Below are 15,082 nucleotides of genomic sequence, written 5' to 3' on the forward strand. Positions count from 1 at the left end.
ACACACATATATATATATAAAATCAGGCCATTATCTTTTTTTATGCTTTAGTTTCTTCATCTGTAAAATGGGAAACATAGCAATATTGTTTATCCTACAGTATTGTTACAAAGATTTACAAAGTAAATGTAATGTGTTTACAATAGATTAAATGCTTATAGCTTATCAAATATATATATGCATTTAATCATTCCTGGAAAAATGGTTAAAATACTAAAGTTATTTCTATTTTTGAAAATTTAAATATTAAATTTAAGTTATTAAATTAAATTTATTAAATTGAATTTAACTAAATGTAAATAATCCTTGAAAAATAAGGTCTTACTTATTATAACATAAAATAAATTAAAATGGTTCAAAATAATCTGATTACAGCCACACCATTTCTTATGCAGAAGTTGGTATTGAGATTTGCTGATAGGGTAAAAGAGGGAGATGGGATAAGGAAATTTCTTTAAAGAAGTATTGCATTTGAAAACAACTTGGAAGAAAATTATTCATATTTGTCTTGTCACTTTTCATATTGTTTGATTTAAAATGTTTCACATTCTGAGATTAAGAGAAAACTCCTGCCTACAGAGTTCTTTCCACCAAGGGATCTGGTAGAGTTTATGGCACTCTACTGAGTGACAATTAGATTACTTGGTTAAAGAGATAAGGGGAATTCCTTGGAAGAGACTCTTGATCTGAAACTACTTGAGAAAAACATTGGGCAGAGGAGGCTAATTATCTACAGCTCTCTGGATTCATCAGACCTGGTAAGAAGACAATCACTGCAATTCCCAATGACTTATCTGTCCCATGAACTCCAGAATCACATGAGACAAGCTTGGGGATTCTGTTTGAAAGGAGGCAGGGAAAGGAGGAGATATGTGGAATTCTGTCCATCTCCTTACAGAAAACAACAGCAACAAAATAACTCATAGATACAGAGAACAAATTGGTGGTTGCTAAAGGTAGGGGTGGTGGTGGGTTACATGCGTACATGTAGTCACAAGGTAAAAAAAAATTTCAGTTATAAACTGAACAAGACCTGGATGTGTTGTATGGCATAGTGACTGAAGTTAATTATACTGCATTGTATATTTGAGAGTTGCCAAGAGAATAGATCTTAAAAGTTCTCAAGAAAAAAAAACTGTAACTATGTATAGCGATAGATGTTAATAAGAGTAATTGTGGTGCTTTGGGCTCTGTGCTGACAGTGTGGAGCCTGCCTGAAATTCTCTCTCCCCCTCTCCCCAGCCCAGGCACGTGCATACATTCTCTGTCAAAATAAGTAAATAAACATTTTAAAAAGTACTTAAATGTTAAACATTTCAAAGTAACTAAATACTAGTATTTATTTCCATATAAGATTGCAAAAGTAATTTGACATGTGAACACAGCTCAGGTGTATGAAAACAATTATCCCCAAATTTAATGGGCATAGTATCATTGATATCTCATTATATTTAGAGTGTCACATATTGGAAAGCATTTTTTCATTTATTCCTTTACCTTATTTTATTGTACATAATAACAGCCCTATATTTAGCCCAAACAATATAATGTGTATCATTTCTGTTTGAGAGACAAGAGCATTAAGACACAGAAAAGTGAATTGGTAGCCAATTAGACCCAAGTTATAGATCAACTAAATCCAAATCCTGTGTTTTTTCTTCCTATAACTAGCCCAGTAGTTCTCAAAATTTGGCTCCTAGCCCAGAAATATTAGCATCACCTGGGAACTTACAAATGCAAATTGCAGGCCCCATTTCAGACCTAATGAATCAAATATTCTAGGAGCGAGGCTCAGCAAGCCTAACAAGGCCACCAGGTGATGCTGCTGCTTCCCAGTTTGGAAACCAGTGTGCTAGACCATCATGACTGTCTCCAGCTCATGAGTAGTGTGAGAAAAACTTCCTGTAGGTTAAAAGTATACACTAATTCCTTATAATTTCTTTAATAACTTCATCACTGCACACATTAGTAGATAATTCTCAGTCACATAACTGGCCCATACGCTCATAGTACTGGTACTGACTTATGACATTACTTAACAAATTGTTTGACTAACAGTTTCTATTTTCTATTGATTTGATTTGTAAAATGAACTGGAAACCAACTGTTTTAGTTAGAGTGACCATCAAAATAAACAGTCAGATGGAGATTTCAGGCCAAGGAAGGACAATTTTTGTCTTAGCTAAAAGCAAAGTCACATGATGAGAATCCACTAACTTAAAATTTCTCCCTGATCATGTTTTTTGTTTGTTCATTTGTTTTATATTGTTATTGTATTTTTTTACTTTCTCACAACTCTACTCAATCCCTGGAAGCCTAGACAGGGAATATAAAACGGGTATCTAAGCTGTAATTTTAGTATGGCCTTTGGGATTTTCAAAACAACATCTCAAAGAGCAAAATCCTGTATTTTGTCAAATCTAACATGTTATCAAATATAGCACAAAATAATTGTGACTGTTTTTTATATATCACTATGAAAATTAAAAATAAAAAAAAATAGTGCTCATCTAACAATGAAATGCCATCAAATGTAAGAAGCATCCCAATTCAGACATGCTATATTATGAAACAGTGCATCTTAGTATCAATGAAATACAGTCCACATTTTATTCTACAGTTGCAGCTGGAATCCTCTTTCAGGGAAAACTCTGCTTATGTATTTTCTTCTCAAGAGCAATGTTGATCTGGCCCCAGTTATAAAAGAGTTACAGTAATTTTGCTCTTCAAAGCTAAATAGTAGTCATCCTAGCCTAAGGATTGTTTCATGACATCAGTAACTAAGCACTACAGATGGAAAATATTCTTCTACAATTTGGTATCTGAGTTGTCATGTGGTGTAAGGAAACAGGCAATTGAGTGAGAAAATGAAGGCAGGGTAATAGTAAAACATGAAGCACTCATTGAATAAAATTTTGGCTGTCATTTCAAAATAAAATCATTTCTAAAACTGATTTGTTATTTTTTTAATATGCTGGCATTTTTCCTTCTTAACTGGCTATGTTGCTTCTTTATGTTGACTGTTACAAGGAACTATGTTGCATAGGACATTTATGAATATAAATCTCCTGTAAATCCACTTTCCCCTGTCTTTGCAGGGGGCCATGTACTTGGTCATGAGTACAACAAGGAGTCTGGTATGTGGGAATTTTGAGCCAAAGACTAAGTCCCTGACTGATTCTTAGGCAGAATGTCCCATGAAAAATAGTAAATATTATCTACAAACTGGTAAGCTCCCATATATCTGAAAACCTTCACCTACTTTTTTGACTTGGAAAATTGTATTCAAATAAATTTATTGGTGAAATTTCTTTTTATTTTCTGTATTTTTGCAATTCAGAATAAGTTTCTATAGCAATTAAAAGCTCTACCAATTTATTTGGGATATTTTTAATAACTTGTTGAGCCAAGTAGAAAATATGTTAAGCTGGAAGTTAAAAGACATGAGATCAAGTTGTGATTTTCCTATTCTTCAGCTTCATGATTTTAAACAGTCACTTATTTTTTCCTGTCACTTTTTTAAAAAATTAGAATTTTAAATGACTACTAAGTCCTTTTTAGTGATTTCAAGATAGTAAGAAAATCAAAGAATATAATAATACAAAAATACAAAAAAAGGATGCTTTATATATATTATCTCACTTAATCATAAAAATGAAATGAGATAATGCACAGAAGTTGTGTGTATAGTACATACCACAGAGTGAAAACTCAATGATGGCCAGCAGGTATTACTCTATCATCTATTAACAAAAGCACTGCCAAAATGAAATTAATGTCTCCTTCCAGTAAAGAAAACAATCTTCAAGACTTGAGTGACATTCCTGTGGTCATTCTAAGGCCAGCCCAAGATTATGACTCATCTACTGGATGACCAGACTGGGCTTTCAACCTCAGGGTCATAGTGCCCTCCATAGTCACTGATAGGATAGTCAACTGGGTTAGCTTTGAGTAGAAAGTCTTTTCAATTTCTTTCAACATTTATTTATTTTTGGGAAAGAGAGAGACAGAGCATGAATGGGGGAGGGGCAGAGAGAGAGGGAGACACAGAATCGGAAACAGGCTCCAGGCTCTGAGCCATCAGCCCAGAGCCTGACGCGGGGCTCCAACTCACGGACCGCGAGATCGTGACCTGGCTGAAGTCGGACGCTTAACCGACTGCGCCACCCAGGCGCCCCTCAATTTCAATTTAATTCCCAAAGTACTGTTGGAAAACACCTGAAAATAATACTTTATTTATCTATTAAATGACTTCTAGTCCATGTTTTCCCCTTAAGTTCATATTAGACTTGAAGCATATTAGTACACAACAACATCCTCTCTGCCACTTTTAATTGGAAAAAAGGGGTATGATACACAAAGTGTAAAAAGGTAAAGAAGCAAGATTAGTTGTTTGGGTTATGTGTTTGTAAAAAACAAGGGATATGGACTGTGGTTTAAGGAATAGGTAAAGAAGGGAGAAGGAATTCTTTCCTTCATCTCCTTCCATGTTTTTTTTTTTTTTTAATTTTTTTTTTCAACTTTTTAAAATTTATTTTTGGGACAGAGAGAGACAGAGCATGAACGGGGGAGGGGCAGAGAGAGAGGGAGACACAGAATCGGAAACAGGCTCCAGGCTCTGAGCCATCAGCCCAGAGCCTGACGCGGGGCTCAAACTCACGGACCGCGAGATCGTGACCTGGCTGAAGTCGGACGCTTAACCGACTGCGCCACCCAGGCGCCCCTCCTTCCATGTTTTTAAGTGTTACTTACTGCCATATACTTGTTTGTTTGTTTGTTTGTTTTAACTAATTTCTATGCCCAAAATGGAGCTTGAACTCATGACCCCAAAGTCAAGAGTCACCTGTTCTACTGTTGAGCCAGTCAGGCACCCATAAGTGCTATATACTGAAGAAGAAACAAATGTCCAACCAGACTAAAAAAGTCAATGTCAGATAAAAGAAGACTTGTAAAAGGATATTCACCTAAACATTGTTTATAATGAAAACTGGAAACAACTTAAAGATCCACTAATGGGAGAATAGACAAAATACATGATGGTATATGTCCATAAATGCCTAATACACAGAAATTAAAAGATACGCAGTGGCACCTGGGTGGCTCAGTCAGTTGAGTGTCCAACTCTTGATCTCTCAGCTCAGATCATGATCTCATGGTTCGTGAGGTCAAGCCTCCCACTGGGCTCTGCCCTGACTGTGGAGCCTGCTTGAGATTCTCTCTCTCTCTCTCTCTCTCTCTCTCTCTCTCTGTCGCTCCCCCAGTTGCTTGCTCCCTTCTCTCTCTCAAAATAAATATTTTTTGAAAAAAATATATATATTCATGAGTGTATATCAAAATTATTTTAAAGCAAAAAAAGCAAGTTTCATAAACTATACGAACAGAATGATCATGCTTACCTTTTGCTATACATGGTAAATTTAAAAACATACCCACTAAAATATTATTGTAGTGTGTGTGTATGCTGGAAAGAACACAAATTATGACAGTGGTTAAGAAGGGAAGGGGGATAGGACATAGGGTCAGTGATTAATGTGGAGCTCACATTCATCTGCAAGTTTTATTTCTTTTACAAACAAAAGACTTGGAACAAATATAATAAAAATATTTAGCTGTTGCCAATTTTAAATGGTGGAAATAATGAATTTGTTATATAATTCTTTTTTATTATTCATCTTTTAAATCATGCAAAACTTTTTTAAAAATCTAAAAATGAGTGTATAATTTTAAACAAAATTTCTGAATTCCTGGATTCCATTACTTTATTCTTCCTAAAAAGAAGACATATGATGTACAGATTATTGACGTGAAGCTTAGTAATTGTGTGACTTCCACGTACAAGACATGAAGATTTTGCAATGTGAGACTATCTTAAGTTTGTTTTACAGACAAGAAATCCTTGGAAAAACTGAACACTCAGTATTTTTTTCAGGGTTTGCTTCAGACATGGACTTTATATAACAGAATAACTATGCCAAGCATAATGTGAGAAGCAAATTAGCAAATATAAACAAACGATGTCTCTAAGTAAAGATTATGGGTGTGTGTGTGTGTGCATGCATGTGCATGTGTACATGCATACAGGTATGTGTGTATTTGAAGTGAAGCCTATGGATCCCTTCTCAGAATGTTTTTAAATGCATAAAATAAAGTACACAGATACCAAAGGCAATTATTATACTGAAAATAACTACCAAAATATGGGGGAAAGCCATGGCATAATACATACAATTCTATATTAGCGCATCAAATAACAATTGAGCAGCAGGTCTGATATATACCATCACTTCCAAGTAATGATAAGAGTAACTATTGGAAATACCTACACAGCAATAAAGTGATATGAAAATAGCTATCATTTCTATTGGTGATAAAGTCATCTGCTTTACTCATATTGTTATGGTTTGTTGCCTACATTTATAATGAAAACAAATACCTTCCTAAATTCATACAGCTAATAAGGGGCAAGTAACTGTTTCACTAAAAAATAATAATGTAATTTTTTTTATTCAAGTTCATGAGCCCCATTGATTCTATCCATGGACTCCTAGGAGGTCTGTGGACCCAAATTTAAGAACTTCAGAGACAGAAATATACCTGTCATCCATTCATCTACCTCTGCTTCCAAATGGCTCCTTAAATCTGCTGCAGGATGTAAAATCAGATAGACAATCAGGTACCCTAGTTATATATGTAAGAAGTTAAGCAGAATCTTAGCAAGGACAAGAAGGTGGGTCTATACCTTTATAAATGTGCTTTCTGCATCTATTTTTGCATTTCAGAAGTGCTATTTATTTTCTGATTTTCAGCTGTATTTCAGATAGTTTAATTGCTAAAAATGCATCACTGGATAACTCACTCTGGATGAGTATATTAATAATGTCACAATCCAAGTACACCTCAATACACCAAAACAAACTGCCAGCTTTTAGGCAGGTATAGCCTAAGTTATCCTCATCACAAAATAATAATGCATTATTTTCTTTTAAAAGCATTGCCATTTATTCGATTACCCCCAGATTTATTACAAAAAAGGAATGCATATGGATATGGAAATGAGATGTAGGCACTTCTCTTACCAACCTGACTTTCAAATGAATGGACCATACACTACTATTTACCTAGAATCTTGCACAGTTTCCTAGGACTTCTGGCTATTCTCTTTCCATTTTGTTCAAGTAAGAGTCTCAAATATTTTTCAAGCTATAACATTTGGGTTGTATATTTTGTGTTTAAATACATCATCTAACTACCCAGACTTTTGGTGAATGTTTAGATTTGTTGAAATGATATCAACAAGAAAATTCAAAACTATTAACTCATAACTATTAACTCATAATACTTAATAATTTATTCCTTATGTTGTAGGTATAAGTATTATCTCTCTAACTCTCCCATATTTGCTTCTGATTAGGAAACTAATTTGAGAGGCATCTGAGTGGCTCAGTATGTTAAGCGTCTGACTCTTGTTTTGGGCTCAGGTCATGATGTCATGGTTTGTGAGTTCAAGCCTCGCATTGCTCCTTGAAATTCTCTCTCTTTCCCTCCCTCTCTCTCAAAATAAATAAAAGGAAACTAATTTGATTACAAAATTAGTGAGAGACAAAGTGGAGATTTGAACATAGATCTTCTGACACCCGAATGAGCTCTTCTGTACTTTCCTTTAATTTTTCATCTTTACTTCTGGTTTGCTATTTGAAGAATTCACTCTTCCACTGTCCTGCTTTTCTGAACAGAGATGAAATGAGTTATCTTAACCATCTAGATTCTAGTAGGTACTAACAGCTGGAACTCAGTGCTTTTGTGCAAGGCCTACTGCTACAAGGAAACTGTGACTTCCCCCATTAATATTTATACTATTTTCAACACAATTTCTATTAAAGGGAAATGTTGAACAAGTGACCATTGTCAGAAACACAGGTTTGTGTTAGTTAAAATACTGTAAGAAACATGAATATGTCGTCTAAGCCTTGGAAAGAAGTGGCAGTGATAGAGGGACAGCAATTACAAACAAAAAAACAGCAAAACAAACAAACAAACAAACAAACAAAAAAACCCCATGAAATCCTAATTCAAGTAGCATCAAATATACTGGAAGAAAGCATCTGACTTGCTTAAAAGATCATGAGTTCATTTAGCTTTACTCATAAAAAAAAAAAAAAAAAAAAAAAAAGGGAAATTATTTAGAAAATGTGCCAGGCACTGGTCCAGCTTCTGGGGAAATAGCACAGAAATGTGTAACAGAGGTTAATCTGATGGTAGTTGGATGGGAGGATGTTTTTGAGTAATTAGTTATGCATAATATTCCCTCAGTTTCCACCCTAATATAAAAGAACTGAAGCAGTTCAGGCTTAAGGTTCATCCTTCATGAAATGGCATTTGGTTACTGTCTTTCAGACACTTCTTTTCTCTATGCCTGTTTGCTATGGACTGAAATTCCACCATAAGAATATAAAGCATTGATTCCACAATTACAGATAAATAATAAAAGATGCAACTGCCAAACAGAACTATCACATTAGCTGAAATACCCTCTCATTAAAAAAATACATAATCAGGGGTGCCTGAGTGGCTCAGTTGGTTGGGTGTCTGACTTGAGCTCAGGTCATGATCTCGCAGTCTGTGAGTTCAAGCCCCGCATCCGGCTCTGTGCTGACAGCTCAGAGCCGACAGCTCAGAGCCTAGAGCCTGCTTGGGATTCTGTGTCTCCCTCTCTCTCTGCCTCTCCCCCACTTGTGCTCTGTCTCTCTCTCTCTCTCAAAAATAAACAACATGTAAAAAAGAAATTTAATTAAAAAATATATAATCAAGTAGTAAATAAAACATGCAAGTGAATGGGATCAAGTTCTTTCTAGGTTTTAATAATGGGGAGAAAATTAGAGACAGAGGAGAGCCATGGACATGTTAAGATAGGGGTAGAATCATCGGTAAGAGAACAAGAAAAAAATTCACATTCACTAAAATATATTTAGTTCTGGCTCAGTCTGCTTTCGATTCTGTGGACAAATAAAATGTGTGGACAGAGGACATTTTGAACCATACATTCTGTAGACTCAGGGGTATGAAGCACAAACATCCATCATAAGCTGATGAAGTAGTCTGACATAGCCTCGTATACTTAACAAGTTTATTTCTTGGCACTTATTTGTTGACTGGTTTAACACACAACTTCTTAGAGACTTATTTTTGAAGGATTGACTAATCAAGGATTTTTAATACTTCCTCAGGTAAAACTCAAAGCTAAGTATGAATTCATTTATACAGGTATCTGCTTCACCACAGTGCTCTCTCCCTGCCAGGCAGACATTCACAGTGGGATAAAAGGAGTTAAGAGGATCAGGAAAAAGGATAAAACATTGTATCAAAAAGAAGATGGTAATTCAAGACTAAGATATGTTATTTGATCTCCACCCCCCCCCCCCCCGCCAACTAATAGATGTTCTTTACATGTCAAAATAGCATTTATTTATTTGCTTTACATATCAAAATAACATTTATTTATTTGCTGAGGCAAATAGTTACTATCTAAAGAACTATAAAAATGCTCTGTTTGTAAAAGGAACATATATTTTTTTTATCAGACATGGCTATCATCTCAAAATGACTTTTTAAAAATTTTTCTTTAATGTTTATTTATTTTTGAGAGAGAGAGACAGAGTGTGAGCAGGCGAGGGGCAGAGACAGAGGGAGACAAAGCAAGCTCCAGGATCTGAGCTGTCAGTATAGAATCCAACGTGGAGCTTGAAGTCATGAACCATGAGATTATGACCTGAGCCAAAGTTGGACACTTAACCAAATGAGCCACCCAGGTGCCCCCACAATGACTTCTGAATTATTCCAAATAAAGGAAAAATTGTTATTCACACAATGAAAGAAATTTACACATAGTTCACTATGCGAAGGCAATGAAAACAGAGAATATATAAACATGTTGAAAAGAAATAAAATATATATTTTGTTGTAAATTAATCTGAACTGAAGAAACTATTCTTTTTAATGTTGACAAATCACAAACCCAGGGGGTGTTGCAATCTAGTGAATTAATTTTATTGTTGGAACATGACACTTCATTGTCATGCCAACCTTCTTAAACTGTAACCTAAAGGTATTAGGTCTGAATGATAGTATTTTAAATAATTTTTAATGTTTATTTATTTATTTAGTTTGAGAGAGCGCGCAAGAGAGAGAGTGAGCACAGGTGGGGCAGAGACAGGGAGAGAGACAATCCCAAGCAGTCTCCACACTGTCAGTGTGGAGCCCAATACAGGGCTCCACCTCATGAACCTTGAGATCATGACCTGAGTCAATATTAAGGGTTTAACCGACTGAGGCACCCAAGAGCTCCTGTATGAGAGTATTTTAAAAAGATACACTTAGAACTTCATGATAAAATTTGATGTAGTATTTACGGTAGGATACAAAGATACTTGTTCTTTTCAATGTAGGCCTTAATTCTGGTGGCTAATTGAAACAATAGCATAGATTTTAAATAGCTAATACAGACAATCTAAAACTTTAGCACAAATATGAATATTTTGTTGTAGAGAACATTTAATATGTGAAGAAATGAGAGGAGAAAAGAAGAAGGAAGAAAAATAGTACTAGCCAAGAATCAGCTTTAATTTAAATCACCTTTATGTTTGAACTGAAATTTTTGTCATAGTATCAACCAATTCTTTTTTAAAAAAATCAGACAGCTAACTAGATATCCAAATACAGATGAAAACACTAGTTGTTTTGACTTAATTTACCTTTTTACATTCAGGGATATTAAACAAAACTATTTTAAAAGATTATTCAATGTGCTATGACAGTAAAATTTTAGCATTTCTGACACAACAATATCTTCCAAACCATTCTCTAAAATCCTTGGATATTCTACTTGGGGCAGAGGTGACTTTAGGTGGAAAACATTAGGAGATGGATTTGTTTCTGTAATTTCTACCTACTTTTCACTATAGGCTTTAGCCTATTTCTAGCGTCATTTAGGGACTCCTCTCAAATGGAGAATGACTTCTGGCATAGGACAATGAAGGACCTATATTGATCGCCTGTGGAGAACTTTCAAATCAAAACAACATAAATGCATCTGCCAGGTGGTTAGAGAAAGAACAAAGAGACACAGGGGTGAGCTATTTGGGGAATAACTAACTATACAGCTGTCTGGTAATCCTAACCTCTACCTAATTATGGCAGCATCTCTAGAAAATATAGCTGGCATACTCAGGCCTGTATGAGATGACACATACAAACAGTTGCCCAGATGTGATGCTCTGTGGTTTTTCATTTAAGTATCTGGGGACTAGTCAGTGTCTATCACAGACTGTGCTTGTGGAATTAAGGGTCTAGGGCACCAAAATGGCCTCTGCAGTATGCATCCAAGTACTCTATTCTCAGGCATTTTATGAAACACTGTCCTCTTTAGTGGAAAAAATCCAGTGAAAGCCTCATGCAATATTATCTAACTACAAATTCAGAGTAAGCACTTTGATTTTAACCCCAATTATTTCAGATGGTAAAATAGTTTTCTCACCTATGAAATATGTGAATGTTTTAGATAGGTTCTACTACAATCTCTGAGTTCTAGTATATCCTTTCCTCATCGTCTATCTTTTCCTTATTAAACTGTATGTACTCAAGAGAGGGCCAATTATAAATCAGTTAAAATTTATGTCTGTATATGTTTCTTAGGAAACAAGTCACCTTGTAAGGAAACATATGGTATGTTGAGTAGAAAAGATATAAGAAGGGAAAACAGACAAAGAGGGTTAAAAGGCTGGAGAGATTATAGACAAACTTGTCCTGGCACAGAAAGCAATGAAGAGCTCCCCCCAAAATGCATAAAGAAACACAACATAATAAAGGTCCTGGTGCATTACACTGAAGCTAAAATAAGTAGAAACCATGTTTCTTATATCTATGCCTAACATAAATGACACTACTACTACTTTCTATTATACCTTCCAAGATGATATTTGATATTTGAACTTCACTTGGCAAAAAAATGAACAAAAGAGAAAACAAAAAGATTAGTTCCTTGCAGCTAGTGCCGAGAAATGGACTCATTACAACTTGCCTCCTTGGCAGGAAGAAAGACCCAAATACAAACATTCCTCCTTCTGGAGGGAGATTTTTGGATTTAATAGCAAGGAACACCTTTTCTAGATTTGTGTCTTTGCTCCATGTGTTTTCCATTGTTTGGGTTTATCTCAACTTGGGGTATAGCTCTTTTTTTTTTTTTCAGACTAAACTCTTCAGCAGTCTTGATGCTAAAGAGGTCTATCTGCAGTGGAAGGATACACTTCAGTGGAATTTCATGAAGAAAGAAAAGGGATCATAAAGACATCTGATAAAACCAAACACCTCTCTCTTCTATTTTACCAAACTTGTGAATTATTACACTTTGTTTGTGTTTGTGGAGTTGCCTCTTTCAATATGTTTTCAATAGACAACGAGGCACCGAAAACCCTGGGTAAATAATAGATGTTAAATATAGCTACTACCTAACAATGTTACTGGAACAATTAGAGTGCAGAAAACTCTCTCACATGAGAAGCCAACTAAAAACAAAGATTGGCATGGTGCTGGTTCTTTGGTTCTTCTTAAATTAATAAAACACACTTGCTCTAAACTCATCTCTCACACTTAAAAACTACTTAGGTTGCTTTTATTTGTTTTCAACCCCCATTAAAATACACAATAGTCGATCCGATTCTTTGTGTAATTCTGCTTTTTTTCCTTCTTTTTTTATACATATCCAGAGTGCCAGCATACATTTGTGTGTGTGGACTATATGTATGCCTTATTTTCACATTCAGAGAGCATGGGGATTGTTCTTGAAGAAAGCCTCTTTCTAGCCAGATTCCATTAGGTCACATTATGTAAATGAATGTATAACACAAAATTCATTTATTCATTTGGTGTGTAGTAGAACACATGGCAAATGCTAAGGAACACAGCCAAAAAGTTAATCTGTGCAACACAAAAGAAGACCAGTAGAGATCCTGAGCATTGTCTACCCACTTGTAGAGAGCTGCTGAGTAAGGGGAACTATACCTTTTGCATTCAAACCCACAAGACCATAGATAGCATTATTAGGAAACACAAATTTTTACCACATGTACAATGGAATAAAAACAGTGACTTCCATTCTCTTTGCAAAAAACCCAGTAGCTTTTCTAGACTCATGACCTTTCAAGTCTTTTAATGTATTTTAAACAGAAGTCCTATCACTTCTGCCTTTAAGTAGCAAAACGGGACTCTGTGAAAACAAAGGTTCTGAAATGCCTCACCAAGTCTAACAAAGAAAACTATTTAACTTTGTTTGTCTTAAAGGCAAACATCTACAGAGAGATGAATCTGACAGAACAGTAAACATGATCTAAATTATTTTTAAAAGTCTTACCTAAGCATACTAGACACAAGTAAAAGGTGCTGTCCATTTTAAAGACCTATTATGTCTTAACATTTCATAAATTCCTAAAAGATAATACTCACATTTTGCTGTCACCTTGTACCCCCCCAGAGGAGGGGCATGGCCCTCTAATGCGTCAAATCCAGCGGAAACTAGGACCATGTCTGGATCAAACTCTTTGGCCACAGGCGTCACTACAGTCCTACACAGTAAAAAGGCAACCAGTTACACATGGGAATGGTGAATACCTTTAAAAATTGTGCAATGAAAACGACTTGGCACAACCTCAAGAACTTCCCAAGAATAAAAGAGAAGGGGAAAAGAAAACACCATTTGAAGAGATCAAAAAGTTATCATTTCCTTAATAGTGAATCACTGTTATTTTAGCATCCCAATTCAGTCTTTTTCTTTCATCTTTTTTTCCTCTAAATTAAAAAAAAAAAAAAAAAAAAAAAAGCTTTACAGGTACATTCTAAAGCCCATCATATTACATGCACATCTGTGGCTGCTTTATCCCACTGCCTATAAAAAAAAGTGCTTCTTCCAAGGGAGTGACTAATGTTTTACAGAGGAAAGTCGAAGCTTTAGTGAAAACCTGGCTTGCTCCAGTTAGTGAAAACTTGGTGTAAATTTGAACTATAAATTTCTTTTGAGAAAAAGTTGCTTTTCCAACTTAAAAAAAACATTTTTAAATATTTGTCATGGTAGGGGGTAACTCCTGCAAAGGAAAAACACAAAATTCCTTTAATAGAATCCAGACTATAATGTTAAGTGAGTCTAAGGTCAGAGACACCAGGAATGTGGCAGCCTCATCCATGACAGCAACCCCTGCTGGTCCTACTCAGACACTTCAGCATTTACCTCTTTAGCCTTCTCAGGACACCCTAAACCCTTTTTCCTCAGTGCTGGATTTGATAGAAAATGATCAATAGATGCTACTGGGATTCATAAAATAGAATAAAAAAATAATGTAGGATTCAAGACCGATGTTCCATTATTAAAATTCAATTTTTTAAAGACTATTTAATAATACGGGGAAACTGCCCACAATAGCAAATTTAAAAATTGGTAAGGTCTCTACTGTGTGTTTAGTAGATAGAAATAACTGTACTAAATATTAAAATTGTTAACCTTAAGTAGTGACAAAATTGAATTCTTTTAATTTTTTTGTTTGCCAATCTCTATTTTTACAGTGACCACATATTAGTTCTACACTTAAAAATTTAAATAAGAAGTTGTTGAAGTTATAAAAGATAATTATTTGAAATTTACCTAGAGATATAAATGAATACAATGTTTTTCATAATTCCACTATTATAAAAGTATGAAAGTTTAATACTTCAAACTCAAAAGTGTGCATGTAAATGACTTTCACAGGTAGTCTTTCTAACAATTGGAAAGCCACTCACATCTGAGTTAGGCCACCAGTGAAACTAAGGAAAAACCTAATTTTGTTTATGATGTACAGTTTCATTATTTTATTCTTCAATATAATTAAGAATCTCTAATAAAGCTACATTATCAGGAGTGATACCTTCAATCCTTTTCCTTCCCAATAATGCCAACACTTACATTATAATTTTCATAAATTGTTACACATTACCAATTCACTACTTTCATATGAATGAAATACCACGTGATATATGTATTTGGGATATTGGAATAAATGGT

The 15,082-nt window shown here is 34.9% G+C and overlaps 1 protein-coding gene across 2 annotated transcripts in view; it reads right to left on the minus strand.

The window, feature by feature from the left end:
- LOC147583221 (histone deacetylase 9-like) overlaps nucleotides 1–15,082 on the minus strand; it is a 198,774-nt gene that overhangs the window by 125,337 nt on the left and 58,355 nt on the right. For both annotated transcript variants that reach the window (XM_086694897.1, XM_086694896.1), the window contains one exon: nucleotides 13,495–13,613. In XM_086694897.1, the coding sequence (XP_086551023.1) occupies nucleotides 13,495–13,613 (119 nt within the window). The remainder of the gene's footprint in view (nucleotides 1–13,494; nucleotides 13,614–15,082) is intronic.

This window comes from Puma concolor, chromosome A2 (genome assembly GCF_028749965.1).
Source record: "Puma concolor isolate L17-30 chromosome A2, mPumCon1.1.hap2, whole genome shotgun sequence".
Lineage (NCBI taxonomy): Eukaryota > Metazoa > Chordata > Mammalia > Carnivora > Felidae > Puma > Puma concolor.